The sequence below is a fragment of the Micropterus dolomieu genome, linkage group LG20 (genome assembly GCF_021292245.1).
Source record: "Micropterus dolomieu isolate WLL.071019.BEF.003 ecotype Adirondacks linkage group LG20, ASM2129224v1, whole genome shotgun sequence".
NCBI lineage: Eukaryota > Metazoa > Chordata > Actinopteri > Centrarchiformes > Centrarchidae > Micropterus > Micropterus dolomieu.
This window is the reverse complement of record NC_060169.1, coordinates 28,164,649-28,182,272: the sequence shown is the minus strand read 5'-3', so window position 1 is coordinate 28,182,272 and position 17,624 is coordinate 28,164,649. Positions and strand designations below refer to the sequence as shown.

The 17,624-nt window shown below is 40.2% G+C and overlaps 1 protein-coding gene across 1 annotated transcript; it reads left to right on the top strand.

Annotated features, from left to right (window-relative positions):
- The first annotated feature begins 1,012 nt into the window (after positions 1 to 1,012).
- Positions 1,013 to 13,043, top strand: lpcat2 (lysophosphatidylcholine acyltransferase 2). The gene is made up of 14 exons (XM_046033065.1): positions 1,013 to 1,302; positions 1,712 to 1,854; positions 3,082 to 3,299; positions 3,604 to 3,716; positions 4,063 to 4,123; positions 5,486 to 5,544; positions 6,232 to 6,266; positions 7,604 to 7,658; positions 7,912 to 7,994; positions 8,283 to 8,408; positions 8,500 to 8,653; positions 9,236 to 9,334; positions 11,527 to 11,668; positions 11,831 to 13,043. Exons 1-14 carry the CDS (start codon positions 1,192 to 1,194, stop codon positions 12,007 to 12,009), a joined length of 1,578 nt encoding a protein of 525 aa, XP_045889021.1. The 5' UTR covers positions 1,013 to 1,191; the 3' UTR covers positions 12,010 to 13,043.
- The last annotated feature ends 4,581 nt before the right edge of the window (positions 13,044 to 17,624 follow it).

Below are 17,624 nucleotides of genomic sequence, written 5' to 3'. Positions count from 1 at the left end.
TGTGGATCAGTGATAAATACTTGAAAAAGCACTGAAGTGGGTTATAGACACAATTATGGGCATTCACCATCAAGCTTGTGAATTCAGCAACCAAATAACAGTGAGGGAAGAGGTTTTCAGTTCACTTGAGTATGGTAGAAGCAGCAATTCCACAATGTAAAAATATTCAAGGAAATGCATTCAAAATACTACTCAAGTAAAAGTAAAATAATTATCAGCACAATGCAGTATCAGTAAGTATTTATAGCCCACTTCTAATGCAGCTTGCATAGCCCTTGTTAGTGTTATATTCTTATATAGGCTATTATTTGATTATGAAATATGAAGTGACGCTATGTCATTTTGTTGTAGCTTATATTGCTGGGTTGTGATAACACTGCACTGTATTCCATGTTTGTTTGTTTTTTTTTTATGGAAAATTTAATTCTAAAGTAGTAGCCCTGCTCTGTAAAGCAGGCTAGATAGTGGAGTAAAAAGTAGCCTACAATATTTCCCCGAAAAATGTAGTGAGGTACAAGTATGAAGTAGCATAAAATTAAAGTAAAGTACAAGTACCTCAAGTCTTTTCAAGTACTTAAATGAATACATTCCACGACTTCTTAAAAGGAGAGACAGGGCTTTCTTTTTAGGGCTGGACCAAATATTTATTTAATGAAACTCCGCCATCTTGTGGACATTTATGAGAGCGTGTAAACAACTATGTCACATTAACCCCTTGAAATCTAGGTTTATTCCCTACTTGTGCATTAAATCTGGGATCTTTGGATTTACGTTCAGCACAAATTTATAAAACCCCAGTAGTATTTTCACAAAGAACTGGCATCACCATTTTTTTTTTTTTTTTTTTACATTTCATCCGATTTCTTACATTAGAAATACAAATGGAAGGGTGGCACCGTGCTAAAAGTATAATGATGGCTCACAGATTTGGGGAAACTGATGAAAAACCGCATGTAGGCTTGAAAAATAACACCGATCATCAACGAGCACCGCTGCTACCACGTAGGAGGTGGAGCTTGAAAAAACGCTAGTCCCGGATCCGCTGTCGCTTGCTTGTGTCTGCGGTAGCCCGCATGATCGTGTGATAAGGGGGGAAATTAGCGCGCAGGGTCCCAGTTGAGGAAGTGAGATGATAACATAGCGGAGCCTCGACTAAAACATTTGCCCGTGTTCCTCGTTCACCGGACTGCGATGCCGCCACAGCGAGTATTCGCCCTGCCGAGGCAACAGTCTCTGCTCCTGCCTGCGGTCATCAACCCGTTTGTTCAAGACACCAAACTAACCAAAGCGGCTATAATAAAAGTGAGTATGGCGGTTATGACTTAAATGGTCAGTGTCGCTGAAGGCAAGCTGTTGAAGAATATTTAGTCATCGTTTTTGGCAACACGGCTCACACTGTGTTTCATCCGACGTATGAGATTATAGCCTACACACACACTTATGTGAAACCAGGGCCTGTAATCTTCTCCAAAGGGGATTTGACAATCGGCTTGTAAAGCCCCGTTATGTGCAGCACAAACAATGAGAGCAGTTGTGTGCTTTCTAGAAAGCTGCCCAGTGATGGCATGGATTTCCAGACTCGTGCACATTTCTGCTCTGAGGAATGTCAACAACCAGGGTTACCTCTGTCAGCAGTGTTCCTGCATGGTGGAAGGACTGTAAATGATGTGTGTGTGTGTGTGTGTGTGTGTGTACCCCTTTCTCTATGCAGTGTGTCCTGCTGGGAATCTTCCTGGTCCCCGTTCGCGCCATCCTTCTGTCCCTGGTTCTCATGGTGACATGGCCAGTGGCTGTCATAATAACCTTCAAGCATCCTCTGAAAGGAGCTGTGGAACCAATGACCGGCTGGAGACGGTAATAGGCCTACAACACAAACATCCCACTGCACTGCACACCAGATCACATCAGACTGGCATCAAAAGCCATGGCCTTTCAGATATCTGACACACAATCACTTCAGTCACTTAAAACTCTAACAATTTCCTTATTGACATCAGTTTTATTAACATACTGAAAATTATATATGTTTTCTCAAGTAAATTGAGCTTGAGCTAATGCTTGTATGGTTACTCAGATTGTATGTCATTTTTTACTTCCACTTCTACTGCTAGGCTACTTTACTTCTACCAGGGCGGTGTTAAAGCAACCGCATAGCTGAACATTGTGACCATCATTCTGGCACCATATTAAACTTACCTATACTAACCTACAAAGATGTAGTTGGCTCCTAACACTGATCTTTTTCTCAGGTCAGCCCTCCCATCCATGGCATGTAATTTTAGCTATTGGTGGAGAATGTTGATATTTAACAAAAATATGTTGAGTTGGACTGTTCTGAAATAGTGAATTTTACTAAAGCAAGAAGCAGTAAAGGCGGTGTGTTTCCACCGTCACCTGTGTCGGGAACCTGGCCAACTGCACGGTAAAATACAGCGAAGGCAGCACTTTCTCAAAATAAGTTCTTGACATGACTTGAAGAATGTGCAGCTGCCTGTACTACTGCCGAATAATGCTTCCTAGATTCCACATGCACCACAGGCATTAAGCTCAGTTCTCAGAAAGTCATGTGGTATTAGCACGGCTTACTGAAAGGAACTGAAAAAGGGAGTTTTCTCTTTATAAACAGAAAACAAAACTTCATCTTCTAATGCATATTTTTATTATGTAAATTGATTAAATGGGTCATCCAATTGGAAATATTCAACAATGTGCACAGTATGAATACAAGATGTAAATAAATGTCAAATGATTTTAGTATTACCTCTTAAGTACCAAAGCGTTTTAAACTGTTCAGTTGCACAGATAGTAGCTGCTACATGCACAAGGCACATTTCCACAGCTAACAGGAACATTCTTGTGTACAAAATGACGCAACTCTTCCTGTTACTGAAACAACTCCATTACTTCATTTGTTAAAAAACATACTGATATTATGCACCCCATAATAGCCCTGGACGTTATTATCAGTAATAAAGACAGTGTAACAAAACATGCTGAGAAATATATATCTAAATTCATTTATGCTTTTAGCAAAATTTCCTTTATAAATTCAATAATCTGAAACTTTCTGGTCATCTCCAGGTTCATGTGTCGGTGCGTGATGGCTGCCTTGGGGAGGGCCTATTACTTCTGCATGGGCTTCAGAGTGGTGGTCAAGGGCAAGCAGGTCAGCAGCAGTGAGGCCCCCATCCTAGCTGTGGCCCCCCACTCCACCTTTTTTGATGGGATTGTGTGCATTGTTGCAGGCTTGCCCTCCACCGTCTCCCGTGTTGAGAACCTGGCTACACCCATTTTTGGCAGTAAGACACTTTTCATTTGCTTTGCTGTGCCAGTAAAAGGAAGTAGGGGCTTATCTGTTTGTGGTGGTGTTCTCAACCTCCTGTGTGTGTGTGTGTGTGTGTGTGTGTGTGTGTGTGTGTGTGTGTGTGTGTGTGTGTATAGTGATATTATCAGCAGGTAACCATTTAATGAAGTAGCCCAGCCCTATTTAATGTTATTAAAACAATGCAATGAAATGAGACCTGAACATGAAATAATCAGTGAAGAATATGACAAAAAGCAATTAGTGTGTGCATTGAAGTGTGTGCCTTGCCCTCTCTGCAGGATTTGTGCGTTGCCTTCAGCCAGTGCTTGTGTCAAGAAAGGACCCAGACTCCAGGAAGAATACAATCCAAGAGATTGACAGCAGAGCAAAGTCAGGAGGCCACTGGCCACAGGTCTGTCACAACACAACCCCCACCCTCCCCCAAAGCAAAAATGGACCTAATATAAATCTGGTATTAGCATGGACTATAGCTGCGGAGAACACTTGTACTGAGCTGGTCACCTCAGAAAAATCCGGAGCCGGATGTTGGTTTGGTTTTAGTTTCCTTTGTCAGTTTCAGAAGATCACGCTGTATATATACATTTCCTTTTTAATCTATAAGAGAATTAGCCAAAGCTCTAATACAAGTATAATTATTTCACAAGCATACTTTGCCCGTTGTAAGTAGTAGTAACATAACATTACAGACTTATACAGAATAGGATCTTAACATTTAGTAATGATGCTTTGTTCCTCAGGTTCTGATATTTCCAGAGGGAACATGTACAAATCGTTCATGTCTTATCACTTTCAAACAAGGTAAGATATAATACGTGAATTTAATGTAATGTAAATGTAAAAAGTGTTAAATACAAGGAACATTTTAACAGACACTCACCGGCCACTTTATTAGGTATGCCTGTTCAATTGCTTGTTAACATAAATAGCTAATCAGCCAATCACATGGCAGCAACTCAGTGCCTTTAGGCATGTAGACGTGTTCAAGACAACTTGCTGAAGTTTCAAACTGAGCATCAGAATGGGGAAGAAAGGGGATTTAAGTGACTTTGAACATGGCATGGTTGTTTACAGAGAATAGTCCCAAAAAGAGAAAATATCCAGTGAGCAGCAGTTTTTGTGTGGACAAAAATGCCTTCTTGATGATGAGGTCAGAGGAGAATGGGCAGACTGGTTTGAGATGACAGAAAGGCAACAGTAACTCAAATAACCACTCATTACAACCAAGGTGTGCAGAATACTATCTTTGAACACACAACACGTCCAACCTTGAAGCAGAGGGGTTACAGCAGCAGAAGACCACACAGTGTGCCACTCCGGCCAGCTAAGAACAGGAAACAAAAGGATTGGGTCAGAATTTGGCATAAGCAACATGGAAGCATAGATCCATCTTGTCTCGTATCAATGGTTCAGGCTGCTGGTGGGGTGGTGTGGTGGTGTAATGGTGTGGGGGATATTTTCTTGGCACACTTTGGGCCCCAATGAGGATCATTTAAACGCGACAGCCTACCTGAGTATTGTTGCTGACCATGACCATCCCATTATGACCACAGTGTACCCATCTTCTGATGGCTACTTCCAGCAGGATAATGCCCCATGTCACAAAGCAAAATTATCTCAAACTGGTTTCTAGAACATGACAATGAGTTCACTGTACTCCATTGGCCTCCACAGTCACCAGGTCTCAATCCAGCAGAGCAACTTTGGGATGTAGTTGAATGGGAGATTCGCATAATGGATCTGCAGCCAATAAATCTGTAGCAAGTTCGTGATGCTATCATGTCAATATGGATCAAAGTCTCTGAGGAATGTTTCCAATACTTTGTTGAAAGTATGCCACGAAGAATTAGGGCAGTTCTGAAGGCGAAAGGTAGTTCAATCCAGTACTAGCAAGGTGTACCTAATAAAGTGGCCAGTGAGTGTATTTACTGACAGTTCCATCTGTGCATCTAGCATTTTCACTTAACTCAAATCTATAATCTATAATCCACTGAGCGGAAAGGCTACATAGCAGAAATAACACTTGATACTACACTGCTCCATTCAGTCATTTATTATGTCATGTGGTTTGTGCATTGACTTGTTGTCAGCTGATGCCAACAAAAGTGGTTGTGAGTGAGGTGGGAGAATGTCTCCATGATGATGTGTGTTCCCCAACTCTAGGTGCCTTTATCCCAGGGGTACCTGTGCAGCCTGTGCTTATGAGATATCCCAACAAACTGGTGAGATATTGTGATTGTAATGCAGCATCAATATACGTCACCTCACGTCTTGAGAACCCCTTAACCCCGACTATCGCTAATTCGCATCACACTGCTTCCTTACAGGCTGTAGCCGAGATAGCGTATGTATTCCCCCAATGCCTGTTTGTGCATATTCGAACCTTTTGCGAGCGCTGGTTTTTCATTTATGCCTGTTATTGCTAAATTGCATCATACCTACACATCATACCTGAATATATATCTTTTCTATGTTCTATAGACAAATTAACAGTCTCCACTTAATTTAGAATCATCTTGAAAGCAAATGAAAACTAAAATAATACATCTTCTTATATAATTGTAAATAAATTCAGGCATCAAGGGGTTACTAGAGGCCCCACCACACTCTACTACATCCTGTTGGGGTACCGTACATAGACCTACAGTATTAATAATTAGTATGCATGGATTTATCAGTAAGCTGAATATGCAAATCTTTGCGGTATAGTTGACATCCTCTCATGTTGTTGGCCATTTCAGTTTTTATGAATTTGACTGGCTGAACTGTCAGACTTGAATGCAAACAGTCACAAAGAGAACTGCCAACACTGCAATCTTAGCTATATCACAAAACAATGTGTATTCCATTACATCGCAGTCTTAATGTTTTGTGAAGCTTTATACATTCCTCTCTATGTTTTCCTCCAGGATACAGTGTCTTGGACTTGGCAGGGTTTCAGCTCGTAAGTATGTTTTCTACAGTTTTGTAGGCGTCTCATGTTTGGTGAAGGCGGTGTCTGCTGCTACTTTTTCTTAGACAGTTAACACAATTATAACACAACAGCAACATTATTGCCTTGTATTGCAACAACTGTTACTGAATCAATACAGTATATACAGGGATCCTACGCCGTAACGGTAAAGTATGGAATTAGATTTTAGTCATTTCCAGGTATAGTTAAGTTTGGAAAAAAAGAAAAGAAAGTATGGAAAAATATTTGTGTTTCCATAGTATTGCTCCTATTTTGTTTTCAGCTTGATCGGCCATGACTAGTGACCAGGGTTATTCAGTGTCACATATCCGATATCTGAGGGGGTGGCGAGGCCGCACTGCTTTTGGGGTTCGATTCCTACTGCGACACATCCACCGAGGTGTCCCTGAGCAAGACAGTTAACCCCTAGTTGCTCCAGAAGCATGCGACCTTTGACGTATATAGCAATTGTAAGTCGCTTTGGATAAAAGCGTCAGCTAAATGAATAAATGTAAATGTAATCCGCTGTACATGTTAAATTTACACGCATGCTGTGGCACAGTAACCAACTATTGCCACAGACACACACGCTAAACATGTTGTCAGCCTGGAAGAAGACAGTGCTTGCAATTTGTAATTGCGTGTTTGCCACACAAACTTTACTTGTGCGTACTGTCTAGGTAAATTAACGCTTACCGAAGTAGATTTGAATAGGGAAATGTATCATTCTTGTTTCCCCCACTACAGTTCATTCTGTGGGATGCTCTGTCCAGTAGCCTAGCCTGGAGCACTTTTTATTTTGAGATGTGTTTGCGAGAGAGAAGGTCCTGTAACCTGATGCAGTTTTGGAGAATATGTAAAAGTTATAGTCAATATTTCATTATTAACACACAGTTGAATGGACCCCAGGAAGGATAGCCAATGCTTATGCTGGTGCTAATGGTTATCCTAATAGATAGACAGATAGATTTCCATTAAAAAAATGTTATAAAACGTTTTGTGTATACTGTCATTTGTAATTCTTAGAAAGAAAGGATTTTGGAATTCAGTTTAGGGGGAAATAATAGTAGAGTATGTTTAATTCCTCTTTGGGCAACAGATGTTTGACAGTGGAACGTTGTCCAACTTTCTTTTCTAATAGATGGATTTCAACTATTTATTTACAAAATAAACATCTAGCTATTTGTACTCCAACATCAGATTATGATCTGAAAAGTCTACAGAGGATTCTCAAAATCGGAGTCTGGAAAAGTATGGAATTTTGAAATGGAAAAGGTGTAGGAACCCTGTACATATGTAACTGACTATCCTGCTTGTGTTATGTGCAGGAGGACGCTGCTGCTTCTAACTCTGTGCCAGCTGTACACCACAGTAGAGATAGAGGTAACAGGCATCCCCCAAGTGTGCATCCTAATATAATAATACTACAAACTGTTTTTGTTTCCATTAACAGAGTGGTTTCACATCATAAACAAAATGAATGTTTGATGTGAAGAAATGGAAACTTTCTTTTGTTATATAAGCATTACTGGTAGTATCAGTCCCACTGTGTGCTATCAAGTGCAAATGTGGAGGAGTTTACTTTCTGCTCGACCTTCCTTGTGACCTTTTTTGTCTATTTGCTCTGTTTTTTCAGTTCCTGCCACCGCATATCCCCACAGAGCAGGAGAAGAAAAGCCCAGCCCTGTTTGCTAGCAGAGTGCGAGAAACTATGGCCCAGTAAGTGTTCTAAAGTTCTAAAGTGTTTTAAATGCATGTGCATGTAAGTTGATGAGAAAATGAAACAAGTGGTGAGTGATGGAGAGTATGCTATTTAATATGATGGATATGATGGCCACAATTTAAATTTAACCAAATATTCTGTATTTTTACTGACATTAGAACTACATCAGAGTACAATGAGTTTGGTTATTGCATCCCTCTAATCTGACTGTAGCATAGTTAGCACAGTTCCTTGCCTGTTGCATCATACAATGACCACTGTATATGCAAACTGTCTGCTTTCAGGGCCTTGGGAGTTCCAGTGACAGACCACACATATGAAGACTGCCGCCTGATGATCTCAGCTGGCGAGCTCACGTTGCCCATGGAGGCTGGCCTGGTTGAGTTCACCAAAATTAGCCGTAAACTCAAGTAAGAACATCTCACTTAAGTACACTGTAGGCATCACCAGGCAGAGACATTGACAATGACACGTATGGCTCCTTGTGCCCTACTCCCTCAGTCTGAAATGGGACAATGTGAGGAAGGAGCTGGAGGGCTTCGCAGCCATGGCGAGCTCGTGTAAAGGAGGACGGATCACCATCAAGGAGTTCTCCACATTCCTGAAGCTACCTGTCAACCCAGCCCTTGAGGAGCTGTTTGCACTGTTTGACAGAGTGAGGGACATGTATATCAAATATTTAGTTTTTGTAAAACCAGAGCAACTTGGACCACTAAATAGTACAATTATGAATGGAAAATAGTAAAATTCCTTTGGTTGACACACAGCTTAAGTAGAGTAAAAAAACACAACAACAGTCTTAATATTCAGTTTACAGAACCATGCACATAATACTTCACTGCATTTCATGTGTACCAATGAAAGTAAAATTGAGAGTGGTGTGTGTTCAGGATTTATACCAGAAGAGGAAACTATGATCTAAGTAGTTTGACCCCCTTCCCTGGTATGTCTACCAGAAGTTTGAGTGGGAGGAGGATTAAAAGCATAAAAACACCCAGTTCAATCCTGCTTTCCTCAGAAAATGTATGCCCCATAATTTTTCAGTAATAGAGAATTGTCATTTATAGAAACGACTTGTGCTTTTGTCTCTTATTAAATCACATATACTCTCGTAACATCCATGATGACAGACAAGACTATATTTTTTGACCATGAAGGGTAAACGACTGTCCATCCTAATAATCTGTGCGTTGACCAAATTAAGTAGTCTTATTGCTGTCTCTTTGACACTGTCCAGAACGGAGATGGCACCATAGACTTCAGAGAGTATGTTATCGGTGTGACCATTTTGTGTCGACCAGCTAACACTGAAGAAGTTCTTCGAATGGCATTCAAGGTATGAAGGGAATATTCTGACATTGCTGTGCCCCTACTAGGGCCTGAAGAATATGCAGTACTGTATTTTATTGTACACTGAATACAAATACACAAATTCTTCAAAGATTGTAATCAACACTGTATCAGAAATGTTTCTCATTGGTCATGGTCATTAAATTGCATCATACATTTCCTGCTGACATACAGTATTTTAGGACTGGGTGTTATTGCTCTATCCTTTTAACTTTAGTTGTAGTACCATGTAAAGCAGACATTTCTGAGATGCTGTAACTACAAACTCTGACACATAGTGTGTGTATAGATGGGTTTCTGTGCAATGCCATCACCAAGATGCGCGCGCCACTAGGCACATTAGTTTACAACTTTACTAGCAGCAGTGTTGGGCAAATTACTCAGACATTGTAATGACTTACTTTTTACTTATTACTCATTTAAAAAGTAATAATATTACTCTACTTATTACTGGGTATTAAAAGTAAATAGTCACGTTACTCGTTACGTTACAGTTACTTTCAACCACCGCACCCAATCCTTAAAAGTGACGGGAAACCTGTTTTAGAAATGAATCCAATTTACTGGAACAATAACGTTAATTAACCTGAGGAGTCAACAACCAGCCGAACTGAAAACAGTGCAGCCTCTCAGACCAGAGCATGCTGTCTCATGTAGGCTATGGATATAACGTTAAGCCATTTAAAAATAATACAAAACAAAGCAGGTCCCTCCCGACATTTTAACTGATCGCGTATTCATAACAGCATCAATTAGTATGCTTTTTACAGTACATAACATTTCTTAACGTCACTGTCTGAAATAAAAAAAAAAAATCAAGTGTCGACATTTGAACTAACATTAACGTTAGTGTTCTGCACATGTAACGTTATTTATAAGAGAAGTATTGCATGCTTTTACAAAACACAACAAGTTGATTAACGCCACTCTCTCCTGCCGAGTGGATGCTTCACTGGCAGTAAAGTTAACGTTAGCTGCCGGTGTTTCAGTTTAACGAGTGGCCCTGTTAACTGGTGGCCGTCAGCCGAATGCGTCTGTTGTCGTAGATACGACAGCTGTTGAAAACAGGAAGCGAATACGTAGCTGTCCCCGCGAATGCCTCTTTCTGTAGTTGTTCATTAAAAAGTCAAAACATACCTTTCTGATTCGTCTTTGGAGTCGTGTGTGGTGTAAACCTGTCATGTACCACTTTGTCACGCTTTGAACGTAGCTTGTTGTTACGGAAAATGTTGAAAACAGGAAGAGGGCAAGTTGCTCTTCCTGTGAATGTCAAACATTATCTGTAATAAATGTTGTAATTACACATATTTGACTTTGGAGGCTGCGTCAGTAAACACATGTCATGTAGAAAAACCATTCAGCATTTTAAAACGAATAAAATAAAAAATATTTTTATCACAGGATTCGAACTCAGATCAATGTGGGAAAATAAATCAAAGTCAGATCGATATTCCACAAACCTACGCTGTCATCACCTCTCACTCCGCTGTCGTCGTGGCATAAAACAACTTCTAGAGCGTACAGCCAACCATCACTCTTTAAAATGGGAGACAGATCAACCTGTGACCACACTGTCTAACCAAGACCATGTCCGTATTTTACGTCTTCCTTTCACAACCAAGCCGCCATTTAACACAGTGTTGTTTACAAGATGTGGATGGGCAATATTTATGTTAGTAGCCTACTTAAACATGCGCGGGCATCCACTAGTGTTTGTATACAAGAAACCCGTCTGTATCTACAGCATATAGCTATAATGTGCACTTGTTATACCGAATATAAAAAAGTTAATATTAAAATTACAATAGGAATAAGCCTAATGCAAAAAAGTAGGATATTTATGCTGAATCACCCAGCACTGCCTTTAGTTGATCTTAGAGCACAGCAGATAGTAGCAGCACCACTGTAGGAAGAGCAGATGCTGCATTCAAAGGGCTTGGATAATGTCAAGTTAACAATATTTGTCTGTTGTAGAAAGCATGGAATCAGTTTGCTGGCCAAGGTCAAATGTGGTTCTCAACAAACAGTTCTGGTGTTTATATAATGTGACTGAAAAGTTATTTTTGTCCAATAACAATGTTGTGTGAGCTTTTTGCGCACCTAAAATCATTCTTCCTGAACATGCAAAAATTGGAAAATGAAATACATTTTTCTATGTTTCTGTCCTCTCTCATGCAGCTGTTTGATACAGATGAGGATGAGAGAATCACACGAGAGGAGTTTACTTCTCTGCTGCGCTCAGCTCTGGGTGTGTCAGATCTAAACATGGTCAAGCTCTTCAAGGAGATTGATGCTGACAGCTCTGGTTTCATCACCTTCAGTGAGTAGACTCTGGGTTAATACAAAAGTCTAATGCCAAGATACAGTTTGATCATCTATCCTTCTTTTGTATTTCCACTGGAATATTATGGAATAGGAAAATGTTTTATCATTATTATGTTGGCTTCCCTTATCCCAAGCTGCTCTGCCTGTGATTCTTCAGGTGAATTTCAAGCCTTTGCCACGACCCACCCGGAGTACGCAAAGCTCTTCACCACATACCTGGAGCTTCAGAGATACCAAGCTATCCAGCAGGCGACGCCAGGTGATCTGGAATTGGCCTGTCAGACCAGTTCAGGGGAAAAGCAGGAAGATGGCACCTCTGACAAAAAAGATGACTAAGGATGACCGTGAACTCTCCTTTGACTGCACTGAGACATAACACTGTATCCACTGCACTGCTGTCATCTGCCCTCCGACATTTAGCAAATTCAAGTCATTTGCCACAGCAGAGCCATATTATAGGTCCTGTGCTTGCCTTTGTATACATGGCTTTTAGAGTGCTTCTATTTTCAATTTTAGTGCCTTATAGAGATTTTGAGGAACAACTTCCCCATGCCACTGCACAAGAAATGTCTTATTGCAGACTTTTGTCATCCCTAAAGTTGTATGTGTGTGTGTGTTTTGGTGTCCACCAGAAAAAAACCCCTGAAAAGCTAGTCATAAGATGAAAATATGTCAGAAAACACATGTGAGCAACAAACCCTGCAATGTTTAGAGTTGTAATGTTTATGTTTTATGATATACTTGAGAATTTTTCCCCAGATCATCATAAATTGCCTCACCATGTTGCTTGGACTTAGATGAACGTAGCTTTGTGTACCTTCCCCTTTGTCTTTGTGGTCCTCTGTAAATGAGTGAAAAAATTGCCAAACCAACACCTTTTTTAAATATAAGCAAAGAGTTCTTGTGCATCTGTGTTGCAAGTATAATTAGTGTACAGTAAGCTTTATTAAGATCTTTTCAATCTGGCAACCCACAGATGCGCTGTATTAAATATATGTCTACGAAGAGCATACATGCTGTGCAATACACTTTTTTCCAGCGCTCAGGGACACAGACCTTGTAAGACTGATGTATAATTAGCCAGAGGTTTGCTTTGCATGTGTATCTATTTGCATTTCTACTGAAGATTGTTGTTGCTGAGACAGCAGCAAGTCTACGCAGCTTTAAGTTTACTAAAGCAAATCAACCACTGAAAATAGGGCAATTTGTGAGCAAAAAGGCAACAGTGCTTCTTCACAACAGCATATCCCAGCGGGGTATGCATTCAGATTAACTAGCGCCACTGTTTGATTTATTTGGCAGGGTGCATTGCAATTATGTGATTTTTTTTTCTGTTTGCTTTTGAAAATAAAACTAGAATAAAATTTTAACTATTGTCTGTGCTGTTATATTCACTTGTAATGACTTTGTTTATAATGAGGCATAGGTGCAATGAAGGGGCTGCAACTGAACCTCTGGTTCTCTAAACCACCACCAGGTGGCAGCAGTTACCTATTACAATTGCATTGTGTGTGTGTTTTTTTTTTTTTTTGTTCTGCTTATGAGTACTAGTTTGAATTTTAAGCCTTTTGTCATCTTGGCCTGTCCATGTACACATGTGTAACACTTGACCCTTAAGGCCGATGTTTTTAAAAGCAATAGACATCCAAACTGTAGGCAGGTATTGTGTGGATATATTAAGGTTTTGTTTTTCACTTGCTTAACCTAGCCTTTGAACTGAATCATTAATTGTGCAAAGCAAATATTCATGTAGCAGCAAATGTACATGTATTTAATCATGAGTGAACTCCAGCACTAAAACGGAAGGTAAGGCATGCTATATTTGTACTTTGATTTAATCTTGAACATAAACATTTCAAGAAATCTCGCACTTTTTTTGTTCAAAGCACAGACGACCAAAACATTATACTATCATATACTTGCGTCACCATGACTTAATTGCTATTTTTGCTGGATTTGACTGCATTGGAGAATTGTGTTGCATTTGTTCATTTGTCCTTTTTGTAAACTGACCTGTTTTCATTGTGAGGTGGGAAGAAGACTTGATCATGAACAGATGCGTGAGCTGTGTGCTAATGGACCATTCTGTCATTAAAGAAAATATAAAATGGGCATAAAGGATTGTTTACCATATGACTTTTTTCTCGCTATATATCATATGTCCTTATCCTGTTAATATAATTTGTGTAAATATTTTGAAACAAACAATGTTATCCATCTGCCTAATAAAGAATAGCGTTCAAGTTCTCGGACCATGAATCCTTTTTGGCACAACTGCTCATTCCATTTGCTTAACTGTTGTCAGAAGAGTCTGCACGGAGGCCATGATGCTAATATAAACCTAGTATATGCTGTTCTCAAAAGAACTTCAGTGAATGTGCTCACGCGTACAAACACACAAGAAAATGTGCAGTCTTGCTCCATATGCACAGAGGAGGCTGAAATGAATGATGGAGAGCAGGTTGCTTCATTAAAAGCCCGCTGTTGGACAGCCCCTGATTACCAACTGTGTTTTCTACCTTCAATTTGTTTTAACCTTTTCAAACATACAGAGGCTCATTTCATTTTAATCAAAATTGATGAGATGGCATGGAATCAATTAAGTCACATTGGTGCAGCGCTTACAACAGTGACTCCTTCCCTATACCCACAGCTCCCGCTCTCCTCTTAGGTCCCGCTCCCCTCCATCCTTCCTCTTTACTCTGCATGGCTGTTGTATATTGCTGTATCCATTTCAGCTGTGCCTGGGGGGTGATCCTGTCGCAGTAGATTGTGGGAGATATGTGTTGGTAATCCGATTTGGTCTCCTCAGGACCAGAATGAGTGAGCAGCCTCTTATTGTGGACCAAAGCTGGACACAGGACTCGTACGGATGGGGGACTCTCTGTGCCAGGCTGGAAGGAAAGGTCAGAAGCGACAGGCCTCGCTGTTAAATTGATGTGTCAATTTAACGTGAAGCCTGGTTTTCTCAAGCAAAATGAGGAGGTTGCTGGTTGAGTTCCACTCCATATGTTTTACCTGTTGTGTTGATGCGTTTGACTGATACGGAGTTAATATTGTAGGTACTGTGAAAAGTTTCTCAATACAGTCTAAATTTTTACATTTTAATGAAAACAGTCTATGCACTTCACCCAAGATGCAAGTTTTACCTGAATGCCTACAAAAACACAATACAATCGCTGATTCCCAGTGCAATAGTTCAACAGACAATTTTTTAAAAATGTGAAAAGTAACTTCATTAGTGCAAGGATATTTTAGGAATATTATGTAAGAGGAAGAGTAAGAGGTTATTTTGGCTTTATGTTCCTATAGAATAGACCTTCCTGGTTATAACAACAGGATACCTGGGTGTGTATATACACTCCTGTGACCCCTCCTTTGTCCTGCTTCATGAACATGGATGTTCAGCTTTAAACATTAAACACAGTGTGCATTAACATTAGCCTACAGGTTGGAGAAGTGCGGGCTGGCGAGGACTATTGAGTGAGCAAAAATATTTTCAATCTGGACAGGGTGAGGAAATGTTACATACTGTTAAATGTATTCACTCCTATACCTCACACATGACTGAAACAATCACCTTGATCGGTAATGTATGAGCATGCTTAGAACTGAGTGAAATATTCCAACCCAAGATCCCTTGTTCTTCATGGCTCAATCGTCCAATGGAAATATTCTAGATGCCATTTAAATCATTTTATACACGTCTTCCTTTATTTCAGCATGACATGCTGGGTATTTTCTGAATTTCAACTATGCTTGGCAGCATGATATACCTTTGTAAAGAAGGACCCACTGCTTTGTCCTGCTTACGGAGCAGATATGGCTTCTATCCAGCTGCTCAGTGCAAAGAGTTCATTTAACTCTGATGGGTGTTCACTTCTATAGATGCTGCCATGGTGTGTATTTGTACACGTTTGATGCGACTCACAAACACACAACACACACATTTGCACCACCCTTTATTCCAGCAGGCTTCGGCCTGGCAAGCTGTCTCCTTCAGCTCTTCAGGGAGTTCCTCCAAACCTCATTGTTACGTTTCCTTATCGCACCAGATGACACCTTGTTGATTTTCTCTCTCCTATTATTCTCACAGGAAGGTGATTGTTCCTTATTTCCTGCGTGATGGTTTATAGAAACAGTGAAGGTCCTGGTGAGGGCAAGATTTGGAGAACTGTATGAAACCTCAGTGGTCCAATGGCGGTATCAGCAGCCTAGGTTTGTTTTCTTGCTCAATGTTTTGGGTGTTTCACATCTCTGTGTTTGATTCTTTTCCAGATGTCTTTATGGATGACGGGCAACAACTTTTCCTGTGTAACAGTCGAGAATGGGTCAGTGTAAGGTTGTGGAAAAGACATTTCTTTTACTTGTCAGTGAGACTGACTAAATATGGGGTTGAAGTGTTTATACGCTCCAAACAAACCCCAACTCATCCCTCTACACTCTGTGGGACAAGGAAAAAACACGTTAAATCACTGTAAACAATGTTTCTCTTTATTTCTCGGAAACAAGTGGCAGAAAGTATGATGTGTTAAAGAGTTTATGACAACAATATGTCATATGCAACAGTTACATTTGAGAAAATTAGAAATGTTAGTATGCCTCTTAGAGGAGTTGTAAGTTTGGTCTGAATCTAATCTTTAGTTTGAAGGGTACTTGACTTCAATCAATCACAGCCCTTGGTTTTTCTTTTTTTAAGCACCCTCACAGTCCAAACAGCCTCTTGCTGTCAAGCCTCCCCTTTTCTGCCCCCTAATTACTGCCCATCATTCAAGCTCAACTTGTGTGTACCCCCTATTGTGGTCTTCATTAACCAGTCGCTTGGGGATTGAATGGGTGTGACCTACTGAAAGATAAAACTCTTTGATATAGATAAAGGAGACTTCAAAAATCCTGGTTATTAGTTTAAGCATTTTGAAGACAATGGCACCACATTCCCCAGATGTGTTGTCTGCTGCTCAGAAATGTTGCTCTCTGTGACTGGACATCTGACTCACACTGCTCTTTCTTCATTGAATGTATATGGTGTATAGGGAAAGATTAAAAATTGCTGAGGGGCTTAAATCTTTGCAGATCTTAGTAAAGCCCAGAGAGATAAGCTTAATGGTGCTTCTCTTTTCATGAGGCCTTTAGAGATTTAAATCAGAGAGTTTTAATTGGGTACAGAACAAACCCACTTCAACTTTATTACCATGACCTGATTATCATGTGGTATGGACCTCATATTGTAATTCTACTATATTAGAAATGCACATTTTTTTTGTTTGTAAGGAAGAAGGTCATCGGTGTCAGAATGTAATTTTTTTAATGAAAAATCGATGTGTAATGGCAAACTGAAATTGTGTGGTCACCTAAATACTCAGAAAAGGTGGGTGAAAGGTTGCAATAGTGTGTGGGTGGGGTGGGAGGTAATATAGGTGATTCAAAGAAGTAGCAGTGCGCGTTTACACAAGTTAGTACGGAGGCAAAAAAAGACGGAAAGGAACAGATGCAGAGATCGTTGCTGTGACCTGAACCAGATACACAGGTTAATTTCAGAGAGTCATACTGTGACTGCTGAGAGCCTGTGTCTTTTTTCATTAGCGTCTCATCCTCAGGTCAACACGAGAGAGCCTGGACATTAAAAAAAGAGAACGGAGGGCTCATGAATTGTACCCAGCCAGGGATCCAGGACAATTGAGGTAAAAAGTGATGGGTGATATCACTTTGCCTTGAGCAGTCCTGTACACTTCTACGGGTGCAGCATGATGGTCCAGGTTACAGGGTCAGTTCCTACTTGTTGCCTATTCTCAACATGTCACCTACTATATGCACCTGCTTTACATCTGTAAGTCACTTCTGAGGGACACTTTCCATCAAACTTTGCTATTGTACATTACTGTGAAAATTTGCCATGAAATGTTAAGAAACCTACAGAAGTACATATGATGTTGACACAAAACATTTGGTGA